The sequence below is a fragment of the Panulirus ornatus genome, chromosome 28 (assembly GCF_036320965.1).
Source record: "Panulirus ornatus isolate Po-2019 chromosome 28, ASM3632096v1, whole genome shotgun sequence".
Lineage (NCBI taxonomy): Eukaryota > Metazoa > Arthropoda > Malacostraca > Decapoda > Palinuridae > Panulirus > Panulirus ornatus.
In genome coordinates, this window is record NC_092251.1 from 15,952,476 (window position 1) to 15,969,116 (window position 16,641).

The following is a 16,641-nucleotide window of genomic DNA, read 5'->3' on the forward strand; positions in this document are numbered from 1 at the left end:
ATTCTCTATCATCTCTCATATTGCTGGCAAGCACAGGTCCTGTATGCTCTTTATTTTTCTAAACCTTTTATCAACTAGCCCATATACTTTCTTGGTTGCTTCATCTTTAAAAGTGCATATTATTCTTAAGACAGCTTCACTTAATTTTCTGTGTACCTCTCTTCATGTCACTTCAGGTGTATGTTCCTTCATTCTTCATGCTCTACTGATCTACTGCCAAAATTGCTCCTTTTAAACTTCTGTACTCTCTCTCTCTCTCTCAGTAATGATTAAATAGATCCTTTATGTAATTTGTCCTTTCCTCTGTCTGAATAGCTACCAGTATCACTCCTGCTGAATGAACAGTGAAATGAAAAGCTTGACTGAGCATAAAAAGAAAAGAGCAGATAACCATGAGAATTTTTTTTTTTGCCACTTAGAAGATGTGTATCTACTAATTACATTCTACTGTGACAAACCCAAGAGTGAGTATCTTAAAAGGGATGTCACAGTTTAAAAAACTACAGAACAGAAGATATTTCTGAAGTAGGAAGAGAATCTATAAGGTGATAAACTCTGTTGATCAGGTAAACTTATTATTCTAATTTAGTATAACTTATTATTTTACTTTTCTATCAGTTTATATTATGTTGAGGACATATTTTTTGCATAATTTTTGGTAGTGAATTCTAAGTTATATGCTTGATGATATGACTCAATTAAATCATCACTATATATCTCATCCATTGCCCAATTTGCAGAAACATTAAACAACCATTGCAATAATGAATAACCTTAACATGTGTTAGAGTAATACATATGGTGAGTCCACTGCCAATGAGAAGGGGGGCCCAGATAGCAGACTGCCAATGAGAGGGAGGCTCAGGTAGCAGAGTAGTGGCTCTCCCTTGACCCTTGGAAATTTAAGGTATACTCCTACGACCATACTTTCTTGTGTGACTGCTGCCACTGAGAGGGAGGGCTCAGGTGGTAGTGTATTGGCCCCTCCCAATACCCCAGCTAACTCAAGGAATATCCCATCCCCTACCCATGGAGCAATCCCTTGGGTAGTTGGCTGCTGACAGCAGCTGCCCACAGTGGTGCTACAGTCATGACTCTGGAGCATTAAAATGGTCCCCAGAATCGTCTTGCACCCACCTTGTTAGGATTGCTGGTCTTACTTTTTGTCTCATCAAAACAAGACTACCAGGTTAATCCTGCCATCTTTCTCTTACAAGCACTATATACATACTCAAATTTTGCTTATTTTCCTTCAAATAAGTTCTCTTGCCAACGCCTGTCCTACAGAGTGTAGCAAACCTATGGGCCCCTAGTCCCCAACATTATGGGGTGCTAAGAATCTCTGGGTTCCCACCTGACTCTACTGCCAAGGAGAGGGAGGGCTCTGACTAACTAACTAACTAATTAACCATCCCATGACTTATCCCTCTGTAACAGACCTGCCTTTTTTTTCTATCCACTACACCAACATTAATGGTCTTTCTAGTAACCTCTTTTCTGTTGACCACTGTCTTTCTAGAACCTCTCCAAATATCTTACTTCTCTCTGAAATTCAATTGTCTTATGATGTTTTCACTAGCCCCTTTTTCATATTCGGCTCATGATTCCAGTTCAAATGTGGTGTCTATACTTATTCCATTTACAGACTTGTGGCATGCCTTAAAGACCCTGAGTCCCCAAACTCTGATGTCATCAAACTTAAGGTTTTTCTCCAAACTACCAGTGTTTTCCTTTGTTATGCCTACTGCTCTCCTATTTCTACAATTTTTTTTTCTATTTTTCTTCAGCTATCTAAACTCCTGCCAGGAGGCCGTGACATCCTTTCAGCCACAAGCTGAGATTCTCTACCCAAGGGATTTCAGTATTCACCATAAGGAATGGTTGAATTCCATCCTCATGGACAGTGGGGAGATTGAAGCCCTCACATTTTCCATTCTCAGTGATCTTGAGCAAATCATCTCCCACCCCATCCGTATTACTGACTGCTGTGACCTCTCTCCCAATATTCTGGGTCTGTTTTTCAACTCTAATCCTTTGTGCTGTAGCTACACAGTCTCACCCCAATAAGTTCATCTGACCACACTTTCATAAATGTGTCCATTTCAATGGCATCTTCTCCTCAAGCAGCCCTTTCTAATATTGGCATCTTCCCCTCAAGCAGCCCCTTCTAAATGTAAATATTGTCAACTCAACAAAGCTAACTGGAATAACTTATGAACATCCTTTTCTGACTTTCCTTGGGTAAATTATTGTCTCTTATATGGTGATGCTTCTATCTATGCTAAATGCTTAGCAGTGATTATGGAATGGAAGCATTTATCCCCTCTTCTTCCTCCAAGACCTCTTCTTCCAATTCATGATTCAACCGTACCTGTTCTAAGGCCAATCAGGCAAGAGATCATGCAAATTGAACCTTAAAAATCTCCTTCCTCCATCTCCCATTCAGCATTTATCAGTGCCTGTAATCATTACAATTACACTATTCATGAGGCAAAGCATTCCATTATTCAAAAGTGTGATAACCCATCCCTGTCAACCACCGATAGGTCTCTCTGGTCTTTAGCTATCAGCATTCCTAACAACTTCTGTCACTCTATCTTTCCTTTTTTCCATTCTCATGGTACTATAGCTGCCCCACCAGTACACAAGGCAACTCTCTTTGGTTCTTGTTTCTCCTCCAACTTTACCTTGGATTACTCTAATATTCCTTCAACCTTTGATGCTCCTCTTACTAATCCTATGCCCCTCCCAGTAATATCTTTTCAAACTGTTTGAAAATCTCCTCTCTCTCTAGACACAAGCAAAGCTTATGGAACAGATGGCTTCCATCCCCATGTACTGAAACAGTGTGCCTCCAAACTTGCATCCATGCTTGTTCTTATGTTTGTTTTTTGTTCAAAAACTAGAACTTTGCCTTCTTCTTGGAAGCATTCATTGGTACAACCCATCCCTAAGATGGGTGACCGTTCTAACCCCTTTAACTATCATCCTGTGGCTTTGACATCTACTATTTCCAATCATCCTGTTGCATTGACATCTACTATTTCCAATCATCCTGTTGCTTTGACTACTATTTCCAGTCTTGGAATCCCTTATCAAATCCCATATTCTCAGACATCTTGAATCTCACAGTCTTCTCTCTGACCACCAATATGGCTTTAATAGAGCAAGATCCACAGGTGATATTCTTTTCTATCTCATCAATGTCTAGTCATCAACCCTGAAAGATTCTGGGAATCCTACATAGTCACCCTTGATATACACAAGGCCTTTTTTGACAGGCTGTGACATTGGGGTCTCATCACTAAGCTCCTGTCTTTTGGCTTCCCTTCCTCACTTTGCTCCCTCATACCTAACTTACTCTCCAGCCAGTCTCTCTCCATGGTTGTTGATGGATCAGCCTGTACCCCTTTCTCCATCAACAGTGGTACCCACTAAGGTTCTGTCCAGTCTCCCTCACTCTTTCTTCCTTTCATCAATGATTTCCTTTCCTTTACAAATAACTAAATCCACTCATATGCTGATAACTCACCACTCATTCCTGTACATCCTTCAATGATGCTATTTCTTCTCTCACTCACTCAGCATCTTGTCTCTACAGAACCTCCTCAACAAACTCAGACTTGGACAGGATATCTTAGTGGGGTACATGAAATCTGGTTACTGTAATGTTTCCAAGACCTGGTTTCTGATCATTTCTGTTAAACACTCCTCACAACTTTCCTCTCTCCTTTACCAGATCTGTAATTTCTCCTCTTGACTCAATGAATATACTTGGTACTACTGTGATATCCACATTATTTTGGAAATCCTACATTAGGGAAATATCGAAGTCTGTCTTTAGGAAACTGGAAGTCCGTTTTAGATGTTGGAATTTCTTTTCTTCCAAACAACTGCTCCATTCATACAAAGGACTGATCCATCCTTGTATGGAGTACTGTTCACACAGCTGGGGTGGTTCTGGCTCTGCAACTTTACTTGACAGAGTTGAGTCAAAAGTGGTCTGACTCATTAACTATCCCAAGCTAACATCAAAACTAACCCACTTGCCTTATGATGCAATGTTAGTTCACTTTCCTTCTTCTATAGGTATTACAGTGAAACTTCTGTTATCCGTAATCTGAGACAAAGAAATGTTCAAACTAATGCATGTTTTTTCAATTTCAGTTAGAAACCTTCCAATATTTAAAAAAAAAATTGAACAAGACATGTAAAAATATTTCATATTGTGCATGCACCATGCTACAGCAATTAGTGTACCCACCACCTGGTGATTGTTTGCCATCTCCTATGTGCTCTCTGATGCTCTATTGTGTGCTGGTCTTGCACATCTGCATATTTTGATTGCTACTGTGGAAAATGGCCCCCCTCAAGCATCATGAGCAACTGCCTGACAGCTCCTTGAAGCCATTTACATCTCACATAAAGTTTCAGAGGAATGTCTTAAGCATCGAAAAGAAGACTGAGTTGTGCAAGATGCTGACTATGGCCAAGTCCAAGTTAGCACTTATGAAGGACTTCACCATCAGCATGACAACTATTTACAACATTACCAAGCAGCAAAAGAAGATTGAGGCTTCTAGTAGCACTTGTTTGCTAACAAAAATTAGCATCTCCTCTACAAAATATTTACAAATAGGTAAAACAATTTTAAAATATATGTGCAGTGGAAAGTGCATCAACATTTCAGTGAGGGTTGGTGGGTGGAATAAACATGGGTCCTAAATGAAGCATGTCACATACCCACCACTAGTGGGTCAATCTAACAGTTACCATCATCATTTGTGGATCTGTGCTACTTGTGCGATTTGGTTATACATGCTAATGTAATTTCCTTACAACCTGCTGTGCTTATGTTTGTAAATATGGCATCCAAATGTCCAACAACATCTTCTCCTACCCCAAAATCAGCAATTAAAATGAAAAGAACCTCTCTGACCCTAGAAACAAAGCAAGAAATCTTACAATGTGCTAATGTTGATGAAGGAGTGTCAGTTCAGTAGGAAGTGTGCCAAACTTTCAATGAGGGTTGGTGTGTGGAGCAAGCGTTGGTCCTGGGTGTAATGCGCCATGTTCCTGCCAGTGGGTCAGTCCAACAGATACCACCATTGTGTGCAGATGTGTGCTACTCGTGATTTAGGTATACCTGCTTATGTGATTTTCCTGCAAACTGCTGTGTTTGTGTTTGTTAATATGGCATCCAAACGTCCAACAACATCTACTCAAGAACCGGCATGTAAACAGAAGAAAACCTCCCAGACCTTATAAAATAATGCTAGAAATCATCTGATGCATTGATGCCGAGTGAACCTACAATCCATAACTAAAAGAAGAATGCTGAGAAAATTCGAGGTGCTGTGGTCAACTTCTCCACTGCCTGCTAAGGTAACAACAAGAGTTACAAATCCTCTGATGGAGAAGGTGGAGAAAAATGCTCTCATTATACATAAACTATGAGATGAAGAATAGCAGCCTTTGCAAACTTCAGCTGAGGTCTGAAGTTCTGAAGATTTAGGAGCAATTATAATTATGTAAAGAAGACAATGTAGATGAGCTTTTGCTGTTTCAAGAAAGTAAAGGATGGCTACATATGATTATTCAATGTCTGAAGTTACATATTGTGAAGGTAACGGGAGAATCTGCCTGAGCTATATATGATTTCTCTTGCATAAGGTTTTTGGAGTTCATAACTCCTGGAGGGAGGTAAATAGGGTGCGTAAGACAAGGGAGCAAATGGGAACTTCAGTGAAGGGCGTAAATGGGGAGGTGATAACAAGTAGCGGTGATGTGAGAAGGAGATGGAATGAGTATTTTGAAGGTTTGTTGAATGTGTCTGATGACAGAGTGGCAGATATAGGGTGTTTTGGTCGAGGTGGTGTGCAAAGTGAGAGGGTTAGGGAAAATGATTTGGTAAACAGAGAAGAGGTAGTAAAAGCTTTGCGGAAGATGAAAGCCGGCAAGGCAGCAGGTTTGGATGGTATTGCAGTGGAATTTATTAAGAAAGGGGGTGACTGTATTGTTGACTGGTTGGTAAGGTTATTTAATGTATGTATGACTCATGGTGAGGTGCCTGAGGATTGGCGGAATGCGTGCATAGTGCCATTGTACAAAGGCAAAGGGGATAAGAGTGAGTGCTCAAATTACAGAGGTATAAGTTTGTTGAGTATTCCTGGTAAATTATATGGGAGGGTATTGATTGAGAGGGTGAAGGCATGTACAGAGCATCAGATTGGGGAAGAGCAGTGCGGTTTCAGAAGTGGTAGAGGATGTGTGGATCAGGTGTTTGCTTTGAAGAATGTATGTGAGAAATACTTAGAAAAGCAAATGGATTTGTTTGTAGCATTTATGGATCTGGAGAAGGCATATGATAGAGTTGATAGAGATGCTCTGTGGAAGGTATTAAGAATATATGGTGTGGGAGGCAAGTTGTTAGAAGCAGTGAAAAGTTTTTATCGAGGATGTAAGGCATGTGTACGTGTAGGAAGAGAGGAAAGTGATTGGTTCTCAGTGAATGTAGGTTTGCGGCAGGGGTGTGTGATGTCTCCATGGTTGTTTAATTTGTTTATGGATGGGGTTGTAAGGGAGGTAAATGCAAGAGTCCTGGAAAGAGGGGCAAGTATGAAGTCTGTTGGGGATGAGAGAGCTTGGGAAGTGAGTCAGTTGTTGTTCGCTGATGATACAGCGCTGGTGGCTGATTCATGTGAGAAACTGCAGAAGCTGGTGACTGAGTTTGGTAAAGTGTGTGGAAGAAGAAAGTTGAGAGTAAATGTGAATAAGAGCAAGGTTATTAGGTACAGTAGGGGTGAGGGTCAAGTCAATTGGGAGGTGAATTTGAATGGAGAAAAACTGGAGGAAGTGAAGTGTTTTAGATATCTGGGAGTGGATCTGTCAGCGGATGGAACCATGGAAGCGGAAGTGGATCATAGGGTGGGGGAGGGGGCGAAAATTTTGGGAGCCTTGAAAAATGTGTGGAAGTCGAGAACATTATCTCGGAAAGCAAAAATGGGTATGTTTGAGGGAATAGTGGTTCCAACAATGTTGTATGGTTGCGAGGCGTGGGCTATGGATAGAGATGTGCGCAGGAGGATGGATGTGCTGGAAATGAGATGTTTGAGGACAATGTGTGGTGTGAGGTGGTTTGATCGAGTAAGTAACGTAAGGGTAAGAGAGATGTGTGGAAATAAAAAGAGCGTGGTTGAGAGAGCAGAAGAGGGTGTTTTGAAATGGTTTGGGCACATGGAGAGAATGAGTGAGGAGAGATTGACCAAGAGGATATATGTGTCGGAGGTGGAGGGAACGAGGAGAAGAGGGAGACCAAATTGGAGGTGGAAAGATGGAGTGAAAAAGATTTTGTGTGATCGGGGCCTGAACATGCTGGAGGGTGAAAGGAGGGCAAGAAATAGAGTGAATTGGAGTCATGTGGTATACAGGGGTTGACGTGCTGTCAGTGGATTGAAGCAAGGCATGTGAAGCGTCTGGGGTAAACCATGGAAGGCTGTGTAGGTATGTATATTTGCGTGTGTGGACGTGTGTATGTACATGTGTATGGGGGGGGGGGTTGGGCCATTTCTTTCGTCTGTTTCCTTTGCGCTACCTCGCAGACGCGGGAGACAGCGACAAAGTATAAAAAAAAAAAAAAAAAAAAAAAAAAAACTCCTGCACAAAGTGAGGAATGGGCAATTTGTGAATTATTTAATGCATAAAAAAAAATAAAACTTGAATAACATGTATCTACGTTTTCTTTTAAATAGCTGATTTCCCCCAAGATTTTTGGTTAACAGAAGTTTTATTGTGCTTTATTTTTTGCTCCGGAGAGCTGGCTGCTTGTGTGCCCCCACCACTAATTGGAACATGCAATACTTGGCAAGCTGCTGCATTACATGATTACTGTGTGGCCATTGGCAACTCAAGGGTCAGCCGTTTTGATAACTGTATCTTTCCCTACACCTCAAAGCTTTGGAACTCTTTACCTTTTCATGTCTTTCCCAATAACTAAAACCTAGCACTTTTTAAAAGATATTTTTCACTTCTTCCAAAATTTGTAAATACTTTTTCTTATCTGTTCCTTTTCTCTTTCATTAACCACTTTCTATTTCAATTAAGGCCCAACCTTGATGTGGACTTTTTTCCATGATTGGGGCCTCCAACAGTGTAAAGAAAAAAAAATCAAGCCCAATATTGTCTTCAATAGGTTTAGTATGCATTTTGGTCCTGTCCTTTAACTGAACAGATTCTAATACATCCAGAGAAGACCCATCTGAATATGTTTGCTTTTTATGGGCTTCAACTTCTTTCCTCTGGCTTTAACTCCTGAATCTCCTCCACTACACTGCATTTCTGTTCCAACCCTAGTCTCATGACTCCCTTTATGATCCTTGACAAAGAGTGTTGCCTTTCAGTTACATAAAAATTTTAAATTTTACTCCATTTGGCAAGTTCCACTTTTATATGCTTACTTACTCTACTTGTTCACTCCAAAATGTTATCTGCTCCCTCACTTACAAAGTGAGGTTCCTTAAGAGAAAAAGAAAAAGAAGAAAAAGTATTGATTTAAACCCACAAAACTCAATACATATCTCATAAGTATACCATTCAGAGGTTCCTTCATGTTCTACTTCCCCCTCAATTGTACACAACAGGCCTCATGAGCTGTAAACCCCTAAAAGTCTTGAAAGAGACAGGGATCGCTACCCGTACCTCTTCCCTGCTGCTTTTTGCCTTCTTGTAACTAGCTACTTATAATTACCTATTTGTACTGTACTCAGATTTGCCCAATCCCTGAACATTCTCTACTGTTATGCATCCACTAAAATTCGTGTATACTGTCTGCATTAACAACCATTCTCCACCACTCTTATACTGTAAAAGCATTTCTTTATATCCCTTTTAACATATTTTCTCAATTAATTTCATGTTATGTCCCTTTGTTGTCCCATCCTTACATCTTTCATGTCCTCATTATTGATCTTTTTAAAATCTAAAGGGTATAATCAGGTCACCCCTCACTCATCTCTTCTCCAAGATTTTTTTTTTTTTTTTTTTTTTTTTTCTTATACTTTGTCGCTGTCTCCCGCGTTTGCGAGGTAGCGCAAGGAAACAGACGAAAGAAATGGCCCAACCCCCCCCCCCATACACATGTACATACACACGTCCACACACGCAAATATACATACCTACACAGCTTTCCATGGTTTACCCCAGACGCTTCACATGCCTTGATTCACTCCACTGACAGCACGTCAACCCCTGTATACCACATCGCTCCAATTCATTCTATTCCTTGCCCTCCTTTCACCCTCCTGCATGTTCAGGCCCCGATCACACAAAATCTTTTTCACTCCATCTTTCCACCTCCAATTTGGTCTCCCTCTTCTCCTCGTTCCCTCCACCTCCGACACATATATCCTCTTGGTCAATCTTTCCTCACTCATTCTCTCCATGTGCCCAAACCATTTCAAAACACCCTCTTCTGCTCTCTCAACCACGCTCTTTTTATTTCCACACATCTCTCTTACCCTTACGTTACTTACTCGATCAAACCACCTCACACCACTCATTGTCCTCAAACATCTCATTTCCAGCACATCCATCCTCCTGCGCACAACTCTATCCATAGCCCACGCCTCGCAACCATACAACATTGTTGGAACCACTATTCCTTCAAACATACCCATTTTTGCTTTCCGAGATAATGTTCTCGACTTCCACACATTTTTCAAGGCTCCCAAAATTTTCGCCCCCTCCCCCACCCTATGATCCACTTTCGCTTCCATGGTTCCATCCGCTGACAGATCCACTCCAAGATAAGTTAAGTTAAAGTCTCTAGCCTTTCCTTTCTACTCCAAGATGAGTAAAGTCTCCAGCCTTTTCCTACAACTTAGGGCTCTTAATTCTAGTATCATCTTTGCTGCCCTCCCATGGACCTTCTCTACAAGCTATTTCTGCTTCTTTAGGTGTGGTAACCAAACCTGAGAAGCATGTTCTTGTTCTGATCTTATTAAGAATACTAATACCCTTCTTAATATTTCCCTATCCATATACTAGAAAGCTATTCTGATATTTGTCAGGAGAGTTTGTCTCCCTAACTGTTACCCATGTATGGGACTAGTGACAGGTTAGGGACAATGTTGACTTCCAAGTCCTTCTCACACACAGAATCATGAGGCTCACAGTACTGATAGTTCTTGCAGATGGAGAGACCTTATCATGGGAGAATGAGTACTACCCATGTACATCCTCTGTGACTATGAGGGGTAAGAGCTGGGAGATGGAAAACCCTCCCATCCTTGCATTACTACTTTCCAAACACAGAAACAAAGGAGCAAGCCAAGTGAGGATTTTTCCTTGAAGGCTCACACTATGTTGTCTGAATGTGCATAGGTGTAATCAGGATCAAAAGAAGGGAGAGATTGGTGCTATGTTTGATAAGAGGAACTAAGATGTTCTGGCTCAGAGTGAAACTAAGTTGAAAGGGAAGGGGAGAATGGTTTGAAAATGTTCAGAAAGTAAAGTCTGGGGTCTGTTTGAAGGAAGGTAAAGGAAGGAACGGCACTTCTGATGAGGAAGCCATGGGACTTCATTAGAAGGTGTAAGTTTAAGATTGACATGGATTGTAATGAAAGCACACTACAAGAGGTGGGTGACTATTATTATGTACCTGGTGATGAGAGGAGTGAAGAAGATAGTACTTCAGCAGTTCTGATGCAAGGGACTGATTCTTGGAGCTAGGAGATCTGAATACAAGGGTAGGTGATGTGAAAACTGAGAGTATAATATGGGGCATGGGGTCCCCACTGTAAAAACGAAAATGAGGAAGACCTTGTTGAGTGTGTGCTAAGAAAAGATTAGTAACAGGGAATATCTGGTTTACAATAAGGCACATACAAGTGTATGCAGGGGACTGAGGCTGGGTCACCAGACATAACCAAATTATGTTCTATGACAGATGTGTAAAGGAAAGATTGTTGGATGTGAACATGCTAATAGGGGTTGCAGGTGGGATGTCTGACCATTTCTTGGTGGAGGAGAGAGTGAAAGATTGTACTGCTTTTTGGAAGAGGATATAACATGTAAAAAAAAAAAGTGGTAGAAATTTGGGAGCTCAGAAAAGAGGCCTGTGTGCAGGTATACCAAGACAGATTGAGTGAAGACTGGTATGGTGTTCATACTAAATGAAACAAAGTAAGTGGAAGGTATTTAGGGAAGCAGTGCTTAGATGTGCAGGTGAAGTGCATTACATGCAGAAAGTGGAATGTGGACATATAAAAAGTAATGAGTGTTGGAATACAGAAGTTAAACTGCTTGTTAAAGGAAGAGAGGCATATCGGCATCACTTATGGGGAAGAAGTATGATTGATATGGAGGAATACAAGAGAAAATTGCTGGATGTGAAATGAGATCCACAAGAGGTGAAAATGAGGGCAAATGAGAGATGGGGAGAGAGCAGTGATGAGCTTCAGAGAGAACACAAAATTGTTTGGAGGTGAATAGTATTTACCCGCTTGTGAGTACCTATGATGACATTTTGCCATGAAGGAAGGGCTAGTGCAAAGCACTCACCACTTGACTTGTGTGACAAGGATTAACCCATCGTTTGTCTTGCTTGCTCTTTACTGCTATTTTTTCAGCAGTTATTCCTCTGGCCTATTTATTAATTTTTTCAGCAGTTATTCCACTGGCCTATTTATTCATTCTAGGTTTACCCAGTATTGTCTTCAATCATGAGTCTAACTTTCTTTTGAATGTCTCTGTAGTTGCCCCATGTAAATTCCTTAGATAGTTTCTTTCATATTTTGATCACCATTTTCTGCATAAGCAAAGTAGTGCCAGGAACAGACAAAGAAAGGTTGCATTCACTCACATCCATTCTTTAACTGTCAAGTGCAGTGCACCAAAACCACAGCCCCATATCCACTACTAGGCCTGACAGACCTCTCCATGGTTTACCCCAGCACCTTCACATGTCCCCTGTATACCACGTCATTCCAATTCACTCTATCCCATTCACACCTTTCATCCTCCGGCACATTCAGGCCCTAATCACTCAAAATCATTTTCACTCCATCCTTCCAGCTCCACTTTGGTCTACCCCATCTCCTTCTTCCCTCCATTTCTGACACATATATCCTCTCTGATAACCTATTCTTCCTCATTCTCTCCATTTATCCTAAACATTTCAGCACACCCTATTCAGTTCTCTCAACCACCCTCTCTTTAACACCACACATATCTCTTACCGTTTCATTACTTACTCGATCAAACTGTCTCACACCACTTGTTCTCAAACATTCCATTTCCAATATTTCTACCCTCATCCACACATCCTCATCCATAACCCATGCTTCACATCCATATAATAAAGCTGGAACTACTATACCTTCAAACATACCCATTTCTGCCCTCCCAGACAATGAACTCTTTCCACAGATTCTTTAGTGCTCAGAAAATTTGCCCCCCTTGCCCACTACATGACTGTTTCCATGGTTCCATTTGCCACCATATCCACTCCCAGGTATCTAAAACACTTCATTCCTAATTCTTCTCCATTTAAACTCTCACCCTAACTAACCTGAATCAAGGCACAAACTTCAGCAGTTTCTCACTCTAATCTACTGCCAGTGCTGTATCATCAGAAAAGAACTGACTTACCTTCTAAGCCCCCTCATCCCCTACAGACTGTATACTCACCCCTTTCTCTAAAAGACTACCGCATTTACCTTCCTTACCATCCCAGCTATAAACAAATTAAACAACCATGGAGATATCAAACACTCCTGATGTAGACCAACCTTCACCTGGAATCAATCTGTCTTCTCTCTTCTCACTCATACCCATGTCTTACATGCTTAACAAAAACCTCTCTGCTTCCCACACCACATATCCTAAAGATCTTCCACAAAGTATCTATCAACCCTATCATATGCTTTCTCAAGTTCCATAAGTGCCTCATACAAATCCCTCTGTTTCTCATAGTACATTTCATTGCATTTCTTGAAGCAAACACCTCGTCCATGCATCCTCTACCACTTCTGAAAACATACTGTTATTTCAATTCAACTTATCCAGTACAGTCAACAAGATCACACCTCTGTAATTTGAACACTCACCTTTATCCCCCTTTCCTTTACACAATGATCATTAGGTATCATGTTGAATAATTACTCCAACTTCCTTCTTGGGCCATCATACATCTTTGTCTTAAACCTTTTTTGGTCTGGATGTTACTTGCCTTGTTGCTTTCAGGTTTGAAACAGTATTCTTTAATCCTTCTGTCTGTTGCCAGGCATATTTTATATTGCTGTACATATAACTCTCCCTTCAGATTGTGAAGCTCTAGCTCTTATAATCTTTCAGAGTAATTCATTTGCACCTGCCCCTTCATTTTACTTGTAAAATGTTTCTGTATTCTCTCTATCTTGTATTACTCAATCTGCTTTACTGGTGACCATACAACATATCAGTATTCATGTTTACTTCTTATAGATACATTAAATATTTTCATCCTAAATTGTCTGTCTCATATTGCAAGTGTTCTCAATGTTGTATCACTTATCATTTTTCTTGAAAGTCATTAAATTCTGTAAGTTCTCATCTATCTGTCTGTAGATAATAGCTAAAGCACTTTGTAGTTTTCCTTGACCCTACACAAATTCCAATGCTTTACTTATTCTTGTTTCATCTGCAGAACCTCTGACTATACTCTCTCTTACTTCCTTATCTTTGGCATGAGAAAAACAAGAGAACAGATGGAAGTATCAGTAAAGGGAGCAGAAAGGAAGCAGTAACAGAGAAAGAAAAGGTGAAAAAGAGATGGATAGTTTAATTTAATGATATCTGTGAGGAAAAATGAAACATGAAAAGTCCCAAGTATGCTCATCCCCCTCTCCACCCCCACACAAAGGATAACAGACAGACTGAGACAGAGGATCAAAGTACAAAAAGTACGATCAACATATTAGATAGTTGGAAGTGCTGGATGATATGGTGCTTGGAGTGATGCAATTGGGACTAAGTAGCATGTGAAGCAAAACAGTTTTAAAAAATCTTATGGTGAAAACAGAGGATGCAGTGAAAGCCTGGCCAAAGATGAAGTGCAACAAAGCAGCACAAGTGGATGGGATTGTCAGAGAGTTTCTCAAGCAAGTGCTGTAGATTGATTAGTCAAGTTAGTCAATGTTTGTATGGCCAAAGATGAGGCACCTGAGGACTGGCAGAATATGTGTATAGTGCCCTTATATAAAGGTAAAGAGAATAAAAGTGATTGCTCAGATAACGAGTATAAGTACATATAGAGCATATCTCATACGGGGAATGGGAGAGAGGTGACTGAGAGGGTGGTGGTATGCACAAAGAATTAGACAGGGGAGGAGCAGTGTAGTCTCATGAGAATTAGAGATGTGTGCCAGGTGTTTGGTTTGAAGACTTTGTGTGAGAAATCCTTGAACTGTGAACTGTGTGTGGCATTAATAGAGCTGGAGAAAGCATATGATAGAGCTGATAGAGGGGCATTGTGGTAGGCGCTAAAATTATACGAGGTAAATGGAATGTTATTTAATGCAGTGAAGAGTTTTCATCAATAGAGCAAGGTATGTGTGCACATAGAAGGGAGAGGCGTGAGTGCTTCCTGGGGAAGGTAGTTCTGCATGAAGGATTTGATGTTACCATGGCTGATGAAACTGGTTATGGACAGGATGGTTTTGGAGGTTAATGTACATATCTTAGAACAAGGGACAAGTTTATAGTATGCTGAAGGTGGAGAGAGGGCACAGGAAGTGAAGTACATATTATCTGTAAATGACATGGCTCTGATGGCATACTTCAAAGGGAAACATCAGAAGCTGATGACAGAGTTTGGAAGTGTGTGAAAAAAGAAGCTGAGAGTAAATGTGAACATAAGTACAGTAATCCTGGGGATAGGGGAGAAAGAATACTCCTACGTATTCCCTGCGTGTCGTAGAAGGCGACTAAAAGGGGAGGGAACGGGGGGCTGGAAATCCTCCCATCTCTTTTTTTTTTTTTCCCCAAAAAGAAGAAACAGAGAAGGGGGCCAGGTGAGAATATTCCCTCAAAGTCCCAGTCCTCTGTTCTTAACGCTACTTCACTAACGTGGGAAATGGCGAATAGTATGAAAGAAAAAAAGAAAGTACAGTAATGAAGTGCAACAAGGTGAGACTGACTGGCTGAGTGGAAATTTAGATGAGGAGAACCTGGAAAAAGTTGGGTGACTTTAAGTCCTTGGGAGTGGACAAGGTAGCAGATGCAATAATGATGGGTGAACCAAGACAAAAGGGGGAGATGATTGGTGAAAGTCTTAGGTGCAACAAGGTATGTGTGTAGAAAGAAGACTGTCTGTTTGGGCAAAAAGGGGTATGTCTAACGCCATAGCTGTCCTGATAATGATGTATTGATTTCAGTCTATGGCCTCAAATGCAAAGGAAAGGAGAGGATGTATGTGTTTCAGATGAGATGCATGGGGACAATATGTGGCATGAGATTGGTTGATTATATAAGGAATGACAGTATAAGAGAAAGGTGTGGAAGCAAGCACAGTCTGATTGAGAGAGCTGACCAGGGTGTGTTGAAGTGGTTCTGAAGATGACCACAAAATGAATGACTAAAAGGATGTAAGTGTCAAAAGTGTAGGTAAAAAGGGGGAATGGAGGCCAAGAAGGAGATGGATAGATGGAGTGAAGGAGTCTTTGGGGTATCAGGGATTGAACATTCAAGAGGGTTAATGGCAGAATGGCTTGGATTGATATGCTATATGGGAGGAGGGGCAACAAGCTGCTGGTGATCTAAACCAAGTTATGGGAGGTAGTCCAAGTAAACCATGGAATATTTTAGGGTTTTGGCTGTGGATGGTAGGCTTTGGTTTCAATATACTGTACACAACATTTAGAGAGTGGATGTATGCAAGTGAGACTGTTGTTTACTTGTTTGTTTTTGGCATTGTCTAAAGACAGCATGAGAAGCAGTTACATAAAGAAAGTACTCATTCTGTTATAGTAATACTTGTAGAAGAAATAATATAAAAGCTAGTAACAAACATATCAAGCTTAAAGTTTACAGACTAATTATAAGTAACAATACAACACTACATGTGCATAACAGATATCGATGACCTTTCTTGTCCCACCTCTAATTCAGAAACTGTGGAGTCTCTAAGAGCTGCAGGCTTTATGATTGTCAAAGAAGCATCTAAATCTTGTTTTGAAAGTATTTTTCCTTCTGTCTGCATTACTGACTCCATCACAACACTTCGTAGGTCTCCTCCAACATAGCCATGAGTATTAGCAGCTATGGTCATTATATCTGATACTTCTAAGTCATGAGGTACACTGAAACATTAGATTAAAAAGATTTGGTACAATTACTTAGAATAATAAAAAGGAAAGAGACAAGGAGACATAACAGAATATATTCACACTTTAAAAGGTCAGCAACAATCTTCAGTCAAAAAAGCTGTGAAAAACTATTCAAATCAATGCCAATACAAAGTTTCTAGTTCATTCCATTCAGTAAGGGGAGCAGAAAGGAAGTAGTAACAGAGAAAGAAAAGGTGAAAAAGAGATGGATAGTTTAATTTAATGATATCTGTGAGGAAAAATGAAACATGAAAAGTCCCAAGTATGCTCATCCCCT

The 16,641-nt window shown here is 40.5% G+C and overlaps 1 protein-coding gene across 2 annotated transcripts in view; it reads right to left on the reverse strand.

Annotated features, from left to right (window-relative positions):
• The window catches only part of LOC139757866 (ATPase family gene 2 protein homolog A-like), a 229,525-nt gene that overhangs the window by 135,815 nt on the left and 77,069 nt on the right, over positions 1 to 16,641 (reverse strand). For both annotated transcript variants that reach the window (XM_071678773.1, XM_071678774.1), the window contains exon 7: positions 16,136 to 16,337. In XM_071678773.1, the coding sequence (XP_071534874.1) occupies positions 16,136 to 16,337 (202 nt within the window). The remainder of the gene's footprint in view (positions 1 to 16,135; positions 16,338 to 16,641) is intronic.